Source organism: Octopus sinensis, linkage group LG20 (genome assembly GCF_006345805.1).
Source record: "Octopus sinensis linkage group LG20, ASM634580v1, whole genome shotgun sequence".
Classification (NCBI taxonomy): domain Eukaryota; kingdom Metazoa; phylum Mollusca; class Cephalopoda; order Octopoda; family Octopodidae; genus Octopus; species Octopus sinensis.
Genome location: NC_043016.1, coordinates 20,091,635 through 20,114,861, shown reverse-complemented (window position 1 = coordinate 20,114,861; position 23,227 = coordinate 20,091,635). Strand labels below are relative to the sequence as shown.

Below are 23,227 nucleotides of genomic sequence, written 5' to 3'. Positions count from 1 at the left end.
GATTGAAAAGGTTCTTCTCACTCAACTCATGTGGAACCCAAACATCGTAGGGATTTGTGTACACAAGCTTTACCAGGTGCTCATGAACGACGGATTTTGATAAGTTGATTTTGCCAATTCTCGAGTTGTGCAATGTAGGTTATTCTCAATTAATGACTTGATTTGGTCATCATCTGTAGTGGATGGTCTGCCTGATTGCTCTTTATCAATAAGGCTACAATCTCCAGCTCGGAACTTTGCGAACCACTTCCGTACAGTTCTTTCGGATAAAGAAACATCACCATAAACTGCGCATATTTCTTTGGTTGCTTGTGAGGCAATTTTCCCTTTACAGAAAAAGAAAAGCATCAAGTGCCGAAAATGAACTTTCTTATCTTCCATTTTAAAGGGTTACAGAATTAACACAGGTTATAGGAACATAAACCTTCTTCCATGAAAAGATAGCTTAAACTGTGCCCTAAATGGAGGTGTAGTCAAATCCTATTTTATGGAATCAACCATGTTCTAAAATAAGTCGAAAGGTAAGCTACTATAAATCAGCACAAACTTTCCAGTCAACCCAGAGACCCTGTGCTTGAGGAGACCTATTGAGTCAAGTACATCAAAATAAATATAAAATGGAAATTGTAGTTGTGATACCTGTGCCGGTGGCACGTAAAAAGCACCATTCAAATGTGGCCGATGCCAGCGCCACCTTGACTGGCTTCTGTGCCGGTGGTACGTAAAAAGCACCAACCAATCGTGACCGCTGCCAGCCTCCCCTGGCATGTAAAAAGCACCCACTACACTCATGGAGTGGTTGGTGTTAGGCAGGGCATCCAGCTGTAGAAACACTGCCAGATTCAGACTGGAGCCTGGTGCAGCCTCCTGGCTTCCCAGACACCAGTCAAGCCATCCAACCCGTGCTAGCATGGAAAACGGACGTTAAACGATGATGATGATGATATGTTCTTTATAAGAGCATCAAACTAATAAACTAATATATATTAATTATATATCTTACCTTCTTATATGAGTGAAAACAAAAAGAAATGCACATCACAGATTAGTTGTTTTCATTGTTGTTGGATTTTATTAGATAACAGATCACATGACTTTGTATGGGAACAGATCCATCCAATACAAAGCCATTATAGAAAACAAATGTAAAACACTGCTGCCAATGATAATGATGATAAGCATAAATACTTGCTCACTAGTTAAAAAAAAAAATTTAACTGAGTGAAAGATGCAAATTTTGATTAAAGAATTTTTATTTCATCTGATTTCTTTTTTAATGTTAATAAATTAAATTTACAATATTTATAACACCATTTCTTATAAATGTTCGTGAAAAGGTTTTCTTGATCAGAGATGATCTTGGGTTTAAACATTTAATAAGCTTCATTTCAGTGTCTCTCAGTGTTCATGTTATTTGCTGTACTGTAACGATAAAAATTATATTAACGATGATGACAATAGTAATAATCCTATTATAGGCACAAGGCCTGAAATTTTTGAGGGAGGGGTTAGTCGATTAAATCAACCCCAGTAGTCAAATGGTGCTTATTTCATCAACCCCAAAAAGTTGAAAGGCAAAGTCAACCTCAGCAGAATTTGAACTCAGAACATAAAGACAAACAAAATGCTAAGCATTTTGCCTGGCATGCTAATGATTCTGCCAACTTGCCACCTTAATGACTTCAAATTTTAGCACAAGGCCAGCAATTTTGCGGGAAGGAGGTAAGTTGATTACAGTTCAACTGGTACAAATTTTGACCCCTAAAAGGCTAAGGAGCAAAGTCAATCTTGACAAAATTACAACTCGGAGTATAAGGACAGACAAAATGTCGTTAAGCATTTTTGCTTGGCATGCTAATGATTCTGCCAGCTCATCAACTTATAAATGATCTTAATGCTTTCTACTATAGGCCTGAAATTTTAGGAGAGTAAGTCAATTACATCAACCCCAATGTTTCGTTGGTACTTAATTTATCAACCCCCAAGAAGATGACAGGCAAGTCGACCTTGGCAGAATTTGAACTCAGAACATAAAGACAGACAAAATGCTGCTAAGCATTTTTCCTGGTGTGCTAACGATTCTGCCACGGCACCACCTTAATAATAATGATGATAATGGTGGTTTCTGATTTAGGCACAGGGCTAGACGTTTTGAGAGGTGGGTCTTAGTTGATTAGATCAACACCCCACTTGATTGGTACTGTATTTTATCAACCTCACTGAAATGGGGATTGATAAAATTTGACCAACATGAGCAGGATTCAAAGTGAAAATGTAAACAGCTGGAAGAAATACCACAAATCATTTAGTCTGATGTTCTAGCAATTCAGCTAATCCACTACCCATAACAATAATAATAATAGTAATCAGTGGTTCATTAGAGCCATACAAGCCATGTACAGCACTGCTGTCAATAATGTGAGAGTCAGCCTTGAACACAGTGATGAATTTCGCATGCAAGTTGGGGTTCACTAGGGATCAGTTCTTAGTCTACTCTTATTCACCATAATCTTCCAGGTTATAACAGAGTAATTCAAAACTGGATGCCCATGGGAACTGCTATATGCTGATGACTTCACACTTATTGCAGAACTGGAGAAGTTCTAGGTATGCAAGCAAAAACTGGAATCAAAGGGCCTTAAAGTTAAGCGAGCAAAGACTAAAGGTGTTGTTAGCAAGAAAGCAGATAAGACTTTCTTTATGTCCGGTAAATGACCCTGCTCAATATGTAGGAAAAGAGTGGGAAGTAATTCCATTCACTGCATCCAGTGTAAGCCTGGACACACAATTTACCTGTGATTCCACTGCATCAGATAAGGTTGCTTTCAAGAAGCACTAAGTCTTAGACTCTTCCAAATGCTCAGGAGGCTCTCTTAAAGTAGTAGTTAGATTTTGCTATTTAGGTGACCAAATTAGTAATGGTGATGGATACTCTGAGAGTATTATTTCTAGAATAGGATGGAGGAAGTTCAGAGAGCTACCACTTCTGTTTGCAACAAAAGGACTGAGTAACCATGTATCTCCTCTACAGCAGCACACCTGTTTCTGCCCTCATTCTCTCTCCACTTGATTTTCCCTCTGTAGGTAGCCAAGTATTTTCTTTACATCAGTACACCTGTTTCTGTCTTCTTTCTTGTAACTTCTCTCTCTCTCTCTCTCTCTCTGGCCAGGTAACCTTGTACCTCCTTTGTAGCAAGATACCTGTTTCTGCCTCTCTGTCACACTCTAATCTTTCATCATCTAACAAGATCACTTCTCAAAGATTCCTTGTCTTGCAAGTTACTTGATGACCCTGCCAGTGCTGGTGCCATGTAAAAAAGCACCCAGTCCACACTATAAAGTGGTTGGAATTTGATGATAATGGTGGTTTCTGATTTAGGCACAAGGCTAGACGTTTTGAGAGGTGGGTCTTTGTTGATCAGATCAACACCCCACTTGATTGGTACTGTATTTTATCAACCTCACTGAAATGGGGATCGATTAAATTTGACCAACCTCAGCAGGATTTAAAGTGAAAATGTAAACAGCTGGAAGAAATACCACAAATCATTTAGTCTGATGTTCTAGCTGTAAAAACCATGCCAAAACTAACCCCACATAAAAAGCACTCATCCGGTATTAGGAAGGGCAAACAGCCATAAAAACCATACTAAGACAGACAGTGAAGCCAGGTGCAGTCTTTGGTCAGACCAGCTTCCATCAAATCGTCCAATCTATGCCAGTATGGAAGGCAGACTTTAAATGATGAATCTCAATCATTCTGACATCTGGTAAGTATCTTTTCTCTTTTATTCATTTCAGTCATTGGACCATAGCCATGCTGGGGCACTGCCTTGAAGGATTTGGTTAAACAAATCAACTCTTGTAAGCCTGGTACTTATTCTCTGAGGACCTTTTGCCAAACCTCCAAGTTACAGGAACGTAAACAAACCAAGGGTGGAAGACAAACACAACACATAGATACATATACAGACATATATGTGTATAGACAACTGGGGCCTTGTGCAGTCGTCTGGCATACCAGCTCCAATCAAGCCATCCAATGCATACCAGCTTGGAGAATGGACATTAAAAGATAATAATGATGATGATGTACACATATGATGGGCTTCTTTCAATTTCCATCTACCAAATTAACTCATAAGGTTTTTGTTGGCCTGGTGCTATAGTAGAAGACATTTGTCCAAGGTGCCACACATTACATACTGAATCCAAGAGCACATAGTTGGGAAGCAAGTTTCTTACCTACACACCCACACCTTCACCTAAAAGGCAAATTTGGCCTTGGCTGTGTTTGAATTCAAACAGCAAATAGCAGGAATAATTACTGCAAAGCAATCTTTCCAATCTCTGTCAACTGACTGCTACAGATACATGCAAGAATGTTTCACTAAGGAGTTATAATTAAAACAGAAACACACCCACAGTTATCAGTGTGTTTATCAAACATCAGACACTCATTCTTCATTAGCTGCCATATAGTTTATATTTAATGAGTTTGGCTCTCAGGGTTTCTCTTTCATCTTTCTTCCCCCAAAATTGACATTAATGCCAAAACAACTTTTTTTCTTTATGTGTAACTTCCATTAACCCTCTCGTTACTGTATTTATTTTGAGATGCTGTGTGTTTCTTTAAATTATTTTAAATACAAGGTTGTCCCAAAAGTTCATAAACACTTGCGAAAATTTGAATTTTTATGCAATTTTTAATTGTTTGTTTGGGTTTATATTGTTATAGTTACTTTCATCTTTATATTCCAGATTTACGAACTTTTGGGACAACCTAATATAACGAAGAATTTAGTAAAATAACTTAGTTATCATTCAGCTAGTGTTAAGAACATAAATTGCGACAAAGGTTTACTCTTTACTCTTTTACTTGTTTCAGTCATTTGACTGCGGCCATGCTGGAGCACTGCCTTTAGTCGATCAAATCGACCCCGGAACTTATTCTTTGTAAGCCCAGTACTTATTCTATCGGTTTCTTTTGCTGAACCGCTAAGTGGCGGGGACGTAGACACACCAGCATCGGTTGTCAAGCAATGCTAGGGGGACAAACACAGACACACAAACACACATATATATATATATACATATATACGACAGGCTTCTTTCAGTTTCCGTCTACCAAATCCACTCACAAGGCATTGGTCGGCCCGGGGCTGTAGCAGAAGACACTTGCCCAAGATGCCACGCAGTGGGACTGAACCCGCAACCATGTGGTTGGTTAGCAAGCTACTTACCACACAGCCACTCCTGTGGAAGATTTTAATGCAAAACTTATGAAAACAAAACATTTGTACTTCAGAGCCAGTGTCGGTTTCAGCTGGGTTGGTAACAAAAGGGTTAAGTTGAATTTTTTTTTCTTGGCCTACCACATGAGTATGTTAGCTTATACCCCAACCCACACAAACAAGTATATATTGTTTTAATGTTAATTTTTTTTTATGCTTGCATAGAGCAGAATTCATTGAAACAGGTTTTCTATGGCCAGATGCTCTTTCTGATATCAGCTCTCACCTATTTTCAAGCAAGATATTTTTCTATGGTTGTGTATGTTTTCACAGGATACTGAAAGTGAATGACAATGTTCACATAATGGTGTCCCTTGTTTGCAACTGTCACCAAGGAGACAAAACACCTACACACACACACATTGAAAGCAAATGAACAGAAAGATTTACCACAACAGAGTTGAGAAAACAACAAAGAAATGCATTTATATAATGGTACCGGGATGTATTGTGAATGATGCAGAAGAGATTAACCTTGTTAGACTTCAGAAACAATTAAATGAGTGAGCTTTAAATGTGAGATGAAGACATCAGTTGCATAGGTCTACCTACCATACAACATCAGTACTATAGACTGGTTTAACAAATAAACGGAAAAACAATAATGATAATAGTAAACAATAATAAATCTCTGAGCCAGGTATAAACAGTAGCTGCACAAAATCGTGAAGTACATTTGCCACTTAAATATGGCTAGCCCTTAAGGGTGGATGCTACTGTAGCTTGTAGCCCCAGGAAGACATCTCCTCCAGCTGGTTTCTGCAAATACTGATAGGGCACAGAAAGTGTGTCAATAGCCAGCTGCTGGAGATGTCTTCCTGGTGCTACAAGCTACAGTAGCATCAACCCTTAAGGGTTAGTCACTTTTAAGAGGCAAATATACTTCTTGATGATAGTAATGTTGCAATATCTAAATTTACAATTATAACATAAATACCTTTTTAATAAGCCAGTCCATATCATCAAGTGCTCTGGACATTATTTGACTTATTCGGCTAGGATCAGTTTCATCTGCATGGCTGTTAAATCCCTGCATAGATGGAAAAGAATCAGAATGGACATGCTAATATTTTCAAATCACCTATGTGAGAAAAAAAAATTTAACATTACATCAACAATTTTTCCTTTATAGTTTCTGCACATTAAACTAAACAAGATATGTCCATATGGTTATGGTGTTTGCTTCGCAACCATGTGGTTTCAAGTTCAGTCCCACTGCATGGCACCTTGTGCAAGAGTCTTCTACTATCGCCCCAGGCTGACCAAATCCTTGTAAGAAGATTTGGTAGATGGGAACTGAAAAAAAACATCTTGTGTGTGAGTGTCCTCATCTTGACATCACATGATAGATATGAGTGTCACTGTCATACAAGCAGTGTCATTTGTTTCCAATCTTTTATGAAACCTTGTCCAGTCATGGGGAAATATTACCTTGCCTGGAAACAAGTGGTTTTGCAACAGGAAAAGCATCAAGCCATAGAAAATCTGCCTCAAGCAAGCATGGAAAAGTGAACATTAAAAGAAAAAAACAATAATGAAATTATTCAAATACAAATGAGTTACAGAAGCTTTCCATCATTTGCTTACTGCTCATAATATTAGTCATACTTCATATATATTATGTGTTTATATTCCAAAGAGGTCAGCCAGTTATTAGGTTGTTCAGAAAATAATGACCGATTTTAAAAATAAGCCTCTATTCTTGAAAAACTGAAAATAATTACTGAAAATATGATCCCTGAGCAGCTATGCATTTCTTCCATCAATTAACAAGTTCATTTATGTCTCTTCAATAAAAATTCAAAGATTATAATGCCAAGAAATCCTTGAATTCAGTTTCAGCCTTGGTTTTGGAACGGAAGGATTGTTGCCTTAAATAAGTGCCTAGATACTTGAAAAAGTAGTGGTTGGTGGATGAAAGATCAGGAGAATATGAAAGATGTGGTAAGGTCTTGTATTCCAAGTTTGTGAGCTTCTGCAATGTCATCCTGGAAATGTGCAGTCAAGTGTTGTCGTGGAGCAGAATTGGACCACATCAATTAACAAGTGCAGGTTTCATTTTGCTTGAGTGAACATTCATTCCTTCCAGTTGCTTACAGTCACCAAGAATAGAAGACATTTCTCTGACACTTTGTTGTGGGTTTTGTTCCCCTATTGTTTTCAAATGCTGATCACCAAGGGTGGATGGACGTCCTCTACCTTCTTGTTCTTCAAGGCTCTCATCCTCACTATGGAATCTCTCAAACCACTGTTGTGACCTTTCACCTCATACTCTGTTGATATTGGCAGCTGTTTGGGAAGCATTATGTCCAAGCTTGAATTCATGCAATAAAAGTAAACACATTTCTTGTTTTTTCATTTTTTGAAATTAAGGATTTCTACACTTCAAAATTATATTCTGAAAGAAATCAATAAAAGCTAATTAAAGAGTACACGTCAATTATTAAGCATGTAAAACTTCGTCTAAAACACTACGAAGGTAACATCTTAAATCGAATTTGCAAAATTGTTTTTAAAAAATTTGACAGTATTTTCCAAACCTAATGCTTACACATGGTTTTATAGAGATGTCTTTGGAGTAATACTCCTGAATACACCACAGCACAACTAATGTCATGTGAATAATTCCTTCTAATTTTGACACAAGTTCAGTAATTTTAAGGTGAAGGGGAAGATGACTACATCAACCCCAGTGCTCAACTCTGTTTCATATCTGTATTTTACTGCCACAAATACAGTGGTATCCCTTCTCAGAGAAGTATAACCCCATGCCACCTCCACTAACATATGCCCGACACACACAATCTCTTGTCGCCCATATGTCCAATCCCTGCCCATCCAGTGGTTAATTAAATAAAACCAAAAATAACAATTCTTTTATTCTTTTACTTGTTTCAGTCATTTTGACAGTGGCCACGCTGGAGCACCACCTCTAGTCGAGCAAATCGACCTCAGGACTTATTCTTTGTAAGCCCAGTACTTATTTTATCGGTCTCTTTTGCCGAACCGCTAAGTTACTGGGGACATAAACACACCAGGATTGGTTGTCAAGCAATGCTGGGACACACACACACACACACACATATATATATATATATATATATATATATATATGACAGGCTTTTTTCAGTTTCTGTCTACCAAATACACTCACAAGGCTTTGGTTGGCCCGAGGCTATAGTAGAAGACACTTGCACAAGATGCCATACTGGGATTGAACCTGGAACCATGTGGTTGGTAAGGAAGCTACTTACCACACAGCCACTCCTGACAATGTTGATACGATTTTAAAATGCAAATGAGAAAGAACATAAAATAGTTGTTCTCTTTCATATTACTTTTTTTTTTAAATTAGATACAGTGGAGGAGGAATAAATGAACTTTCCACAGACGAGAATATGCTTAATGGATCAAGACAAACTGAGATTTAGAGGGAAGGAAAGAAAACAAAAAAAAAAAGATAACCTGAAATTTAATTTTCAAAGATGACCAAAACTCCACTTCTTAAAAAGCATCAGCAATTAAGAACCAAGTTCTGAAGATATATAACCCATTGTAGCTGGATATCACTGTTCTAACCACTGAAATTTGATGACTCAATGGTTGAATTTCCTTGAGATTTTGACAACTTTAATTTTTCTTCTTTGAAGAATCTTGGTTAATAGCTGTTGTTTACTTCCAGCTTTTTTTTTTTGGGGGGGGGGGGGGGAATTAATGCTTAGTCAATAGAATGACCAGAAATCTGGCCTGAATGCTTGCAATAGAGTGAATTCTACTAAAGACACCTACAGGTCAGGTATATTACACACCTCACACACACACACAAATCAAGTCTTCGTATGTGTAGGGTGAGACGCTCTTAAAGAATTTAACTCTGAGAGTAAAACTCACCAGTAACCTCCAACAGGTTTAGCCAACCTATCAACGCTGTTGCTGAAAAGATGGTGAACTACCTGAGACAGACAGTTCATAGGGACTCAGGTAAGAGTCTCTATGAGCAGTTTGTCATTCAAAGTCTATACTCCATTTCTTATGTATTTTTAGCTTTTCATTGGTAATATTTTTTTCCTATATTTAACCCTTTGGTGTTTAAGCCGGCCATATCCGGCCCAAATATCCTACATGTTTTACATTCAAACTGGCCATATCCAGCCCCTCACACCTAACCTACATTGACATTCTAAGAATAAACTATCACACCATTGAAACTTCAAAGCTGTTAGATAATGTATGATTAATTGAAAATAATTTTAGTGAAAAAAGTATTACATTTAACAGATTAATCTGAACACTAAAGAGTTAAATGTTTTCCTAAATAAACATGCACTTCATTTCAGAACTTTTAAGAATAGTATAAAGTGATACACAAGCCCTCAGTGAAGGCCATCTTAAAGAAGAAACAGCTGTAAGCTAATGAATTTGATTGTGTAACTCCTATTCCTCTATCAATTTCTTTAACTTCATATTATACTGTGAATTCACCTAACACCTTATTCTGAAGCTTATGTACATTGAGTTCTAACACCAGGTTATTAGCATTGTGCAAAAAGTAAGAAAAAAACATAAAGACAAGGTATAAAAAGAAATAAAAAAAACAGCTGTATTTGGTTTATGCTCAGGTGATACATAAAGAGTACCCACTACATTTTCGGGAGTGGTTGGTGCTAGGAAGGGCATCCAGTTGTAGAAACCTTGCTTGATCAGATTGAAGCCTGGTGCAGCCTACTGGCTTGCCAGTCCTCAGTCAAACCATCCAACCCCATGCCAGCATGGAAAGCGGATGTTAAGCGATGATGGTGAAAACAGAATACATTTTGTGCATACACTATACACTCTTTAGAGTTCCCGAGTCATTATTTCTAATTGAAATGGTACTAGTTGCAGTCGGAAAAAATCAAAGTAGACATCCACATTGAACAACTGCCAAAAGTTGAATATCTTACAAACGATCTATTACACCAGCAACCATCCTCAATAATAAAAATAATTTATGAAGATTGACGTAACTCTTCATGAAAGTAAATAAACAATTCAAAGAGCGTGCATAATTGTACTGATCTCGTTGCCCCCCACCCCTCGTCAGCATCCGTCCGTCTCGAGAGACAATGGTGTAGCTCAGAAAAGGTGGTGGGTTTATCTGCACTTCCTGGTGTGGCTGTGCAGACCAATCTTTGGCTAACTTTTCGAGATGGTTCTCTAATCTCCATGCACCTAGTGGAGCAAGTAAGCCATGGCGGGACAGCACCTTATTGGCTGGGGCTGCCCAGCTTGAGGCGGGCAGTAGCTGTCCAATGAGGCTCGATGGCCTCTCCCACTGACAGAGGTGATCCCTGGCACTCGTTTCCTTCGCTAATCAGACTGAGTTTATCACCAGTAACTGTCCCTTCCCATGTTGTGTCAGAATCTTACGATACTGCTGGAGGGTCCTCTCCAGTCCTCTTCGTGTTGATCTACTGATCACCAGCACTGCTGATAGTGCCACGTAAAAAATACCAATGTATATTCTGTAAAGTGGTTGGCATTAGGAAAGGCATCCAGCTGTAGAAACCAAGCCAAAACATTCTACAGAACCTGATGTACATCTTGGCCTTGCCAGTTCCTTCAATTTTTCCGAACCATGCCAGAATGGAAAACAGACATTTAACCCTTTAGAGTTCGCATTATTCTGCCAAAATTAATCCTTTTTTATCCACATTGCCTTGAACTAATCAGGCATTATCTTGGTGCTATGAGATTTTGATGAGGTGGCTGTTAATTTTTAAAACGATATTGTAGGATTGGTGTGAGAGACCAGATCTGGCAAGTTTGGACATAAAACAGGTAGAATACTTCTGGCCGGATATGGCCGGTTTAAATGCTAAAGGATTAAATGATGGTGATGACGGTCGACTTTGTCTATTGAATTGAAAGAATTGAACAATATTTCGATAGCTTGTCTTCCTCGGATTCAAAATGTAAGATGCAAAAAAAAAAAAAAAGCAACAATATAGAAATTCAAAATATGAACGAGAAATATCTTGTGTTCCTTTTTAGACAAAATGACATCACCAATTTTCGTTTTTTAAGAACTGGTAACAAGGAAAAAGAAAACAGGAAAGAGAACACTTAGTCAAACAGTTTTGTGTAAATGTGATGAAATTTTCCTGTTATTTTATTCGTTCCTCTAAGGCAAGGCAGGACATTAACAATTCACAAATATATTTGTCCTCATGTATTTTGAGGACTGAAATTGCAGCAGAGTCAGAAAACGTGCGCTTTCAGAGGTTCCTCAAAATTACAGTCATTAGATTTGAAATGTTCAAGTTCTGTTGAACTACTGCTATTGTGCCTGACATCAATCATAACTATGCCCATTGATATAACTATGGACAAAGTGAGTAAAGAACTTCATATGAAGAATTATTTGTCAATCCAAACCCCAATTTCAGAGAGGAGCTTGGCAAAATAATTTCGGAAAAGGAGGGAAACAATTTCATAAATGAGACTGAATCTAGGATTTTGTGCTCAGAACAAAGAATGCATACTTTATAGTCTCCCAAAAATGCACAAGAAGTTTGAAAAATTTCTTCCAATTTGCAGCAGGTATGAATGCTGCACAGCCAAAACTTTGGAATGACTAAATGGCTTTCAACTCCCTGTAGCAAAAAGATCAAGTTGTTATGTTCAGAATACTTTTGATTTTGTGTCCAAAATATAATCATGGATGTTTCTTCACAATACCCCGACATTGACCTTGATGAGTGGGTGTGGGTGGAAGCAAGCATGAAAGCTATTGAAAAATGGTCAAACAAAAGTATTCCATCTAATTTCTTCCGTAAATTATAGAAGTTTGCGTTATAAAGTAACACAAATTTTACCACCAGACAAGGGGTTGCACCATAGATGCCTCCATGGCAGTTAATTTCACTAATATCTTCAGGACAAAATTCCAGACACAGTTAATGTACATTATTTACATTTGACGGATATTTCTCCTCATCTTGTTTGTTGTTAACACGTTTCGGCTGATATACCCTCCAGCCTTCTTCAGGTGTCTTGGGGAAATTTTATAGTGGTTAAGAGTGCAGACTACTAATCCCAAGATTCCGAGTTCGATTCCAGGCAGTGACCTGAATAATAATAATAACATCGAAAAATACTTTAGGAATGAGAACCCAGTTTCAAAATTACCCTAAGACACCTGATGAAGGCTGGAGGGTATATCAACCGAAACGTTGTGTTAACAACAAACAAGATAAGGATAAATATCCGTCAATTGCAAATAATGTGCATAATTCCTTATCTCTTAAATATAGAACTGTACAGTTAATGGAAACATTCAAATCTCTGCACAGTCATGAACCAATACTCTGGTTACTATTCATAGATGGTGTCCTTTTTGCCTGGGGAGCGTCACAGGACAGTTTAGTTTACTTCTTGCAGTTCAGTAACTGTTACACAAGAAAGCTGTGGCTTTAAGTCCAATATAAAATTCACATCTAGTTTTCCAAAATCTAGTGTTGTGTTTTTTGGACACAAAAGTTAAGTTTTCAGAGGACAGAAAAGTGACAGAGTTATCTTGAAAGACCACATCACCTAACATTTATCTCCACCACCATTCTTATCATCCACATCATACAATTCGAAATCCCAATTTTTCAAAATAAAATGGATTTAAAAGACAGGCAATTATTGGAAACATGCAAATGCTTTTGTATGCCATTATGACAAACAAGGTTACAGTGAATCATGATTAAAAGAAATCACAAACAACGTAGCTAAAATCAGAAAGGAAAGTCAAAGCTTCACACAATTTTAGTAGCCAAAATAAAATTTGTGATCAAATTCCTTTAGTGATTAAGTGGTAATAAATTTTCACTGGCATTTCAAAAGTGTTGCATGAGAATTACCAGCATCTTTCAGAAAAATATCTTTGTTTCAAACAAATATTCCCTTAATACAGTTCTATATTTGTCCTCATCTTGTTTGTCGTTAACACATTTCGGTTGATATACCCTCCAGCCTTCATCAGGTGTCTTGGAGAAATTTCGAACCTGGGTTCTCACTCCTAAGGTATTTTTCGATGTTATTATTATTCATGTCACTGCATGGAATTGAACTCGGAATCTAGGGTTTAGTAGCCTGCGCTCTTAACCACTACACCATATGCCTGTGGGCATATGGCATAGTAGTTAAGAGTGCGGGCTACTAACCCCAAGATTCCGAGTTCAATTCCAGGTAGTGACAGGCATTTGACGTAGTGGTTAAGAGCACGGGCTACTAACCCCAAGATTTCAAGTTCGATTCCAGGCAGTGACCTGAATAATAATAATAATAATGATAATAATAATAATAACAACAACAACAACATCGAAAAATACCTTAGGAATGAGAACCCAGGTTCGAAATTTCCCCCAAGACACCTGATGAAGGCTGGAGGGTATATCAGCCAAAATGTTGTGTTAACAACAAACAAGATGAGGACAAATATCCATCAAATGTAAATAATATAAATATTCCCTTATCTGCTTATTGTAGACTTTAGATACAATAAAAATATAATAAAACTATTAACCACTACCTCTAAGCCGAAGAAAATTGCCATTGGAGTTTCTGTATGCTGCACCTATAAAAACTGCAGCAAGGGAAGTAAGACCTGTTCATTGTACAGTAACTAACCACAACAGAAATGTTAAGATTTATATAGAAGGTGGGACATATAAAGATTCAAATTTGGTGTACGCAGCAAAAAGCACCAAATGCAACTTGATTTATGTTGGTTGCACAACAGAACAATTAGATAAAAGGTTCAACGGGTGTAGGCATGACATTAACCCTTTCATTACCAACCCCGCTGAAACCGGCTCTGGCTCTAAGTACAAATGACTAATTTTCATAAGTTTGGAACTAAAATCTTCCACCAAACCTTAGATACAATTTATGTTCCTAACATTAGCTGAATGATCACTAAGTTATTTTACTAAATTCTTGGTTATATTTAAAGTAATTGAAAGAAAAACAGAGTATCTCAAAATAAATACAGTAATGAAAGGGTTAAGCATAATAGCAGTAGTTCAACGAAATTTGCCAGACATTTTACGTCTAATAGACGTAATTTTGAGGAACGTTTAAAAGTGCACATTCTCAGAAAACACTCAATTTGATCATTTGTAAGGATTTGTAGGGTGATATGGGGTGAGAAAATTCTAATCAAAACTATCTTTTCTTTTTTTTTGCATAACCGTACAAGGCCTAGTGTATAGTAAAGATTGTTTGCCAACATAATCTGGTTTAGGACAAATGTTGCTGTAATTTAGCCCCAAGAGACTTCGTCTCCAGCTGGCTATACAACATGATGTGTCCTTATATTAAAATTTTTTTTCTTTCAAACATGTTATGTTGGCAAACAATCTTTGCTACAAAGTACTGTTGCTGAATATCTCACGTTGTGAGATTTATAAATAGTAATTTTCTAAGGCCCAGTGTGTTGAACACAAAAATGAGTTGGTAGCGTACTAGTTCTGTAGCGTACCAACAGATGGCAGCACATAGTTGCATGCACAATGAATTCTTCATAACGACAATGCACCCTGTCACCAATCTCTCCTCACTCGTGACTTTCTCACCAAAAACATGGTATCGCTTCCACACCCACCCTATTCTCCTATTAACACCTGCAGACTTTCATCTCTTCCCCAAGATGAAAATTCAGCCCAAAGGTCAGTTTTAACACCATTGTTGAGATCAAGAGCGAATCACAGAAGGTCCTTAGCTTCTTTATGGAAAAGGACTTCCAGGCTGGATCCAAAAGTGGCAGGAATGCTGGGACCAGTGTATTGCTGGGCAAGGTTGACTAATTCAAAGGAGATGATGGTAAAACTTAGGTAGGTAAGTTATTTTTTATTAAACATAACTTGTCCAGGAACCTTTTGATACCACCTCATATACATGACTTTTTTGGAAATAACTATAACTTATGACTGATTATATAGTGTGCTTCAATTCAGAATAGATAATAGATTGTGTATATTCTTTTACTTGTTTCAGTCATTTGGCTGTGGCCATGCTGGAGCACCACTTTTAGTCGAATAAACCGACCCCAGGACTTATTCTTTGTAAGCCTAGTACTTATTCTATCGGTCTGTTTTGCCGAACCCGCTAAGTCACAGGGACATAAACACACCAACATCGGTTATCAAGCGATGTTGGGGGGACAAACACAGACACACAAACATATACATACACATACATATATACGACGGGTTTCTTTCAGTTTCCCTCTACCAAATCCACTCACAAGGCTTTGGTTGGCCCGAGGCTATAGTAGAAGACACTTGCCCAATGTGCCACGCAGTGGTACTGAACCTGGAACCATTTGATTGGTAAGCAAGCTACTTACCACACAGCCACTCCTACGCCTATATGCACAATTTTTAAAAATATATTTTGAATTTCGATTTCAAAAATTATTTTGAAATTATAATCAGAAACAAATTGCATATTCTGACCGTCCATATTTTAAAAAAATCGAAAAACAGTGAAAATTTTAGATTTATGGGAGGATAAAAAGGGAATTGGAAATTTTTTATATTTGTTTTTGCATAATCGTATGAATTCCAAAAATTTTGTAAAAATTCCCCAAACTAAAAAAAAGTGATAAGGGCTATATGGTATGCTTTTATGGTATGGCAGAATTCCATCAATAATAATCATTTTTTCTACTATAGGCACAAGGCCTGAAACTTTAGGGGACGGGGACTAGTGATTTCATCGACCCAAGTGCATCACTTGTACTTATTTCATCGACCCCGAAAGGATGAAAGACAAGGTCGACTTCGGCGGAATTTGAACTCAGAACTTGAGAACGAACGAAATGCTGCTAAGCCTTTTGCACGGCGTGCTAACGATTCTGCCAGCTCGCCACCTTAATGATAAATAATAATGCTTTCTTTATCTACCACTTAAGGGGTCATAAAAAAAGAGAACAATACAATAAGGAGTTATATAAACAGATGCGTGCAAATAGTAAAAGCGAGAATATAAATTCTAACTGAAAAATTCCCCAAAAGAAGGAGACTTTCTAGAGTTGCTCATGGAAATCCCACAAAACCATATAGGCCCAAAGTCTGAAATGTTGGGAAATCGATTACATTGACCTCAATACTCAATTGGTAATTATATAATCGATCCTGAAAGGATGAGGGTCGACCTCGGCAACATTTGAACTCAGAACGTAAATAATCGACTGTAAACATCGTTTATAGTTGATTATTTAATTAGAGATGTGTGTTCAAAGAACATAACATACCTCAACCACATACCTGTCTTACATGATGTTTATAATGTGATTGACTTTCTTTGGGAAGCTTCTTAATGTCCCTTAGAAGTCTCCGATATAAATGAGCCGGTTTCTGGATGAGGAAAGGTGTTTTGCTTGACAGCATGGCTAACTTCATTAATAATTAATCAAAGTCTTAACTAAAGCATCAGACAGAACGTAAAGTTAACCGCTCTGAGTCGTCGTCGTCACATCTTTCGACTTATAGATGGTCTGTTGTCCCAACGTGGGCAAACGTTACCGATCACCAACGTATATAGCAACATATATCAACTTCCGGGTGTTTACTTCCGATATAAATATTGATATTTTAACATTGACCAAGGTCACGAATTCGGGTTTGGTTGATAATAGGGTGTTTTAGCCTTAGCGCTTTCTTGTTTTTCACATTCATATTTAGAATGCTTTATAGGAATATTAAACTTAACTGCTACTTTAGTTGATCGAACCTTAAATAATGAAATATACGCATATATATATTTCTTTAGTACCCACAAGGGGGCTAAACATAGAGGGGACAAACAAGGACAGACAAAGGGATTAAGTCGACTACATCGACCCCAGTGCGTGAATGGTACTTAATTTATCGACCCCGAAAGGATGAAAGGCAAAGTCGACCTCGGCGGAATTTGAACTCGGAACGTAACGACAGACGAAATACGGCTACGAATTTCGCCCGGCGTGTTAACGTTTCTACCAGCTCGCCGCCTTCACGCATATACGACGAGATTGCTCCTACGCTAGTGTGCCTTCCTCAACTCCTGGTTTTATTTGCTCATAACTCGCAGAAAAATTTATATTTTTGACAAATACTTTCCAGATGGTGTAGATTATGATTATATTGGAATTCGATTAGAAAAGAAAAACTGGTGTATGCGTGTGTGCACGCGCGCACACACGCATACATACATAGATGCGCACGCAGAGAGAGAGAGAGCACCGTCATGGTAAGCTGTCAGTGACAGTAGGAAAAATCTGACTTTGTTGGATCTTTTCGGTTTGAACGGCAGTTTTTTCTAGCAGTGTCATATGAAATTGTCACCCATAATTTTGACCCTAGTATCGATCTATTGCATTTCAATCTGTTTTAGGGTTAGCGGTGGGGGAAGAGTATCTTTTTTTCCTCACAAATGTAAATAAACCCAATCTGTTTCTTAAACGCGGGACATTTTCATACGGCACAGAATTTTTTTTTTTTTACCTCAATAGACGTCAATGATTGGTTGAAATTGCAGAAATTGAAAAAACAACAACAAATATCTTACAAACCATAGAATTTTCTCAATAAAGCCAAGAGAAAAAGATTTTTATAAACGCATTCTACCAGTATACGAAGTGTAAAAGTGTTTAGTTACGTGGAAATTATTAAAAAAAACTGCCGTTCAAACCGAAAAGGTCCGAAAAAGATACCTTGTGGCCATAAACTGAGGGGTCACTCGTAAACAGAGCTGGATAACAAAACCGTTCCCCCTTTAGTGTCCACCCATAATTATGACCCTAGTATCGATCTATTGCATTAAGTTTAATAATATTATCTTTATATATAAAAGTTAAGGTTAAGGTTAGGGGGAAGGGTATCTTTTTTTCTTCAGAAATGTAAATAAACCCAATCTGTTTCTTAAACGAATATATATGTAATGTGTGTATCTGTGCAACAGAGAGGAAAATTAAAACTGCATATATTGTAAACTTAGAATATGTGTTTATTAATAAAAGTTTAATAACGATTATCTTTTATTCATATGAACATAACTGATATGAAATATGTCATAAATAACAGCGACAAACTGATATGACACCGCAAATATATGTTGCTGACACACTACGGCAGAAATTGAATTCACCTCAATAGACGTCATTGATTGATTGAAATTGCCGAAATGCAAGAATTTAAGAACAAATAGCTTACAAACTACAGAATTTTCTCGAGAAAGCCAAGAGAAAAAGATGTTTTATAAACACATTCTACCAGTATACGAAGTTTGAAAGTGTTTAGTTACAAAAAAATTATTTAAAAATCTGCCGGTCGAAGCGAAAAAATCCCTGTTGGATTTGACATTCCTTATTTAATAATATTATCTTTATATATAAAAGTGAAGTTGTGTGTCTGTCTCCTACGATTTAGATTCCTAACTACTCCCACATTTTGCGGTGCAGTTTAACCAAAAGCGGGTATCTTATAGTCGTGATTCATATCGAGCCCTTCTGGGTATTAGCGCGCGTCTACGATGAGTCTACGATTTAAAAAAAAATTACCATCATTTTTTCCATTTTAATGCATTTTTTCGCTATTATATAAGGGAACTAACTCTCTAAAAATGTCTACGATGTGTCAACGATTTTTAAAAAATTTACTATCATTTTTTTCCCATTTTTAATGCATTTTTTTTGCTTTTTTTGGCTATAACTCTCTAAAAATGCTTATATAGTTATTTCCCTTACAAACCCGAGCAACGCCGGGCGATACTGCTAGTATATAATAAAATTATAAGGCACAAAGAGGAAAAGACTATCCCTAGACACAACAGATTATTTAATAACCTTTAGTGTATATGTATGTGTTATTGTCTCCCTTCATGGCTTTCTAATGGCGAGAGTTACTAGTTGATTCTTTCAAATTTTTATGTAAACCTGAACTAAACTTGAATTAAATTCTACAACCACTATTGTTGTTAAGTTTACTGATACTATTGCCGCCATTCTATGTCTGCTATTCTCACTACTTTAACTGTCTCCCTTACTATTAGTAAGGGATGTCTCCCTTACTATTAGTAAGGGAGACAACTGACTGCTGCTGCTGCTGCTACCATCTATTACCTCTACTGTACCTTACTACTCTATAGAAACCGGTAACATGAAGAAATCAATGGATGTTAAAAAACACAAGCTAGAAGAGAATGTAAGTTATATTGCTATTACAATTATTATCAATAACTATTCACGAATAATTTAACGGTACTACTAGCGAACAGTGGTCCCGGTGCGCGCTCTATATTTCTTGGTTCCGAACTATGATGGATGTAGGCCTTTATAGTCTGGACTTAGTAGATATCGTAACCAAATCTCCCTCGATATAGATGTCACCGCACCGTTTTAAAAGGGAACGAACACATTGCATGTACTACTAGCTAACAGTGGTCCCGGTGCGCGCACTCGCGCATCCGCGCTAGCTAGTCGTAAGTAGTCGATCCTACAACGATTTGTAGGATCAACGAATTAAATATTTTTCGAACAAAGTAAATAAAACGCAAAGTAAATAATTTTTTAAACTAAGTAAATAAATTATTTTTTTATAAACAAACTAAGGGATATTTTTCGGTTTGAACGGCAGTTTTTTAAAATAATTTCCACGTAACTAAACACTTTTAAACTTTGTATACTGGTAGAATGTGTTTATAAAACATCTTTTTCTCTTTGTTTTATTGAGAAAATTCTATACTTTGTAACATATTTGTTGTGTTTTTCTTCAATTTCTGCAATTTCAACCAATCAATGACGTCTATTGAAGTGAAACCATTCTGTGCCGTATGAATATGTCCCTCGTTTAAGAAACAGATTGGGTTTATTTACATTTGTGAAGAAAAAAAAATACCCTTCCCCCCCCTAATCCTAACCCTAAAACAGATTGAAATGCAATAGATCGATACTAGGGTCATAATTATGGGTGACAATTTCATATGACACCGCTAGAAAAAACTGCCGTTCAAACCGAAAATATCCAAACTAAGGTTAGGGTAGGGTTAAAAAATTTTTTTTTAAATCATTTACTTTGCGTTTTATTTAGTTTATTCGAAAAATATTTAAAAAACCCATTTTCTTTGATATGTATTCAGCCTTGAAATACAAACATGCGCAAATCTATCATTTGCATACGCGCAAGTCGTTGTAGGATCGACTACTTACGACTAGCTTGCGCGAGTGCGCGCACCGGGACCACTGTTCGCTAGTGGTGCCCACATTGCATAATATAGTCATTCACACGCCTCTGTGTGTGTATATATATATTTCGTTTTTGTATTTGGTTTGCAAGATTCTTCATGTGAGTTCGTGTGTTGAAGCCTATTCTGTTGTGTCTGGGGAGAGTCATTCCCTTTTGCTGCTTTATAATTTAACACACTCACCAGTAAAATTTCCACTTATTTCTTTTTTATTTTTCTAAAATTTTCACCGGTGAGTGTGTTAAATTATAAGGCACCAAAAGAGAATGACTCTCCCCAGACACAGCAACAGTATATATATATATATATATATATATATAAAATTTGAGGGAATATTATTCCTAACTTACAGGGAAAAATTCAATTTAGAAATACTAAATCAAATTTCACAAAATATAATATATATATAAAAATTAGAAAAAAACCACCTTTTATTAATTCAAAATGAACAATAAAATTACACCGTCTAGAAAATTGCATATAATAGAAATATTAAAAATAAAATAATAATATACTGATGATTAAGTAAATTGCAAAATAATAATAAAAACGTATATATTTGGTAGAATAACAACACTTGTTTCGTAGCTATATTTAAGAAATGATTATAGTAAAAAAATTAATAGTAGTAATAAAATCACTTCGATATGAATATAGCCACTCATCAGGTTAAAAATAAACTACAATAATAAAATAATGACATCGACCCCAGTGGTCATCCAAAAAACAACAAAAAAGCAAAGTCAACCTCGGTAGCATTTGAATAACGATAATAATAAATGTCTTTGCAGGAGAAGATGTCTCTGTTCTATGCTGAAGAAGAAGAAGTTGACAACCGAGATGCCCACCAGGATCTAACATTATACAAACGATCTTGTTCAGAGATCCTGAAATTGATCCAAGTTATAAAAGAGTTGAAAACTAGTAAATCAAAAGAAGCGGTAAGTATTTAATTACTGAATTTTCATTAGCCAAACATCTTATATATAAATATCAAATGCCGGATTTATTCATGTATAATATTCACATTTTTAAACCTTTTCATTCTAAACATTAGAGCTGTATCTTATACATAAAAGCTAAATGTTACATATTTTCCCATCACAGATGTGTGACCATAATCAGAATGTTTCCACTTGAAGTCAGATATTTCATTTATTCATACAAGCACATGTTTAACTGTAACAGAAAGTTTAAATCTCTATCACATTCCTCTGGAAGTGAATGACACATTAACCCCTTTAATGTTCAAATTATTCTATCAAAAGTAATGCTTATTTATTCACATTCATCATCATCATCATCATGTGTCTTCTTTCCACGCTGGCATGGATTTGGCGGTTTGACTGGGACCAGTAAGCCAGAGAGCTGTACCAGGCTCCAGTCTGTTTTGGCTTGGTTTCTACAGCTGCATGCCCTTCCTAATGCCAACCACTCCACAGAATGTAGTGGATGCTTTCTATGGGTCCCTTTTAACATGTCACCAGCACTGGCTGTGACTACAATTTCACTAAGCTTGACACGTCTTCTCAAGCACAGCAAATCACCAACAGTCTCGGTCACTTACTATTACCTCTTTGAAATCATGCATTATCTCATAACTTTGAGATTTTGTTGAGGTAACTTAATTTTTAGAATGATATTTTTAGGGTTGGTATGAAAGGCTAGATTTGGCTAGCTTGATCATAAAGCAGATAGAATATTTGAGTCAGATATGGCCATTTTAAATGCTAAAAGGTTAAATATATGTTATATTTCATAAATGTGTGGAGGCGCAATGGCCCAGTGGTTAGGGCAGCAGACTCGCGGTCGTAGGATCGTGGTTTCGATTCCCAGACTGGGCGTTGTGAGTGTTTATTGGGCGAAAGCACCTAAAGCTCCACAAGGATCCAGCAGGGGGTGGTGGCGATCCCTGCTGTACTCTTTCGCCACAACTTTCACTCTTTCTTCTGTTGGCCTGCTCGCTTAGCCAGCGATGTGTAGCAACATCTGATAGCCTGGTCAGTCACGTGATCACGTGATTTCATAAGTAACGCACTAAATACGTGCTTTATTTCATGGCTATGTGGTGTAGAGGTTTGCTTCCCAACCATGTGATTTCAGACTCATTCATACTGTATGGCATCTTGGGCAAGTGTCAAAGCCTTGTGAGTGGATTTGGTCAGTTGAAACTGAAAGAATCCTATCGTAGCCTGTTGAATGTGTATTTTGGTTTGTGTTCCTTCCCATGATTGTTGGAGACAAGCATCATTATCATCATACAGATCGTGTCATTTATTTCCAGTCACCCATCAAAGCTTGTTTGGTTATAAGGAAATGTTAACCTTGCTTTGAAACAGGTGAGGGTTGGTGACAGGAAGGACATCCAGCTGTAGAAATCTGCTCTGCAAATTCTGACTTGTACAAGCATGGAAAAGGGGACATTTAAAAAATGAGGTGTGTGTTTGTGAGAGAGAGAGAGAGATCTTGTTTTGACATCATGTCATGGAATTAATGGGCTTTACCATCCCACAAGCAATACCATTTGTTTCCAATTTTCCTGTTATCAACAATCACACACACATACACATACAGATATACATATGGTACAGGCATGGCTGTGTGGTAAGAAGCTTGCTTCCCAATCATATGGTTCCAGGTTCAGTCCCACTGTGTGGCACCTTAGACAAATAAATCTC

At 36.9% G+C, this 23,227-nt stretch overlaps 2 protein-coding genes across 2 annotated transcripts in view; one reads left to right on the top strand and one right to left on the bottom strand.

Annotated features, from left to right (window-relative positions):
• Positions 1–1,265: 1,265 nt before the first annotated feature.
• Positions 1,266–16,884, bottom strand: LOC115222619 (LYR motif-containing protein 9). Its single transcript, XM_029792924.2, has 3 exons — positions 16,595–16,884; positions 6,232–6,324; positions 1,266–1,422 (listed from the first exon to the last, which is right to left on the bottom strand). The coding sequence occupies exons 1-3, from the start codon at positions 16,727–16,729 to the stop codon at positions 1,411–1,413; spliced, it is 240 nt and encodes a 79-aa protein (XP_029648784.1). The 5' UTR covers positions 16,730–16,884; the 3' UTR covers positions 1,266–1,410.
• A 2,496-nt stretch (positions 16,885–19,380) lies between these two features.
• The window catches only part of LOC115222622 (THO complex subunit 5 homolog), a 42,652-nt gene continuing 38,805 nt past the window's right edge, over positions 19,381–23,227 (top strand). Inside the window, exons 1-2 of the mRNA XM_029792926.2 lie at positions 19,381–19,510; positions 21,341–21,490. Coding sequence (XP_029648786.1) covers positions 19,466–19,510; positions 21,341–21,490 — 195 coding nt within the window. The 5' untranslated portion in view covers positions 19,381–19,465. The remainder of the gene's footprint in view (positions 19,511–21,340; positions 21,491–23,227) is intronic.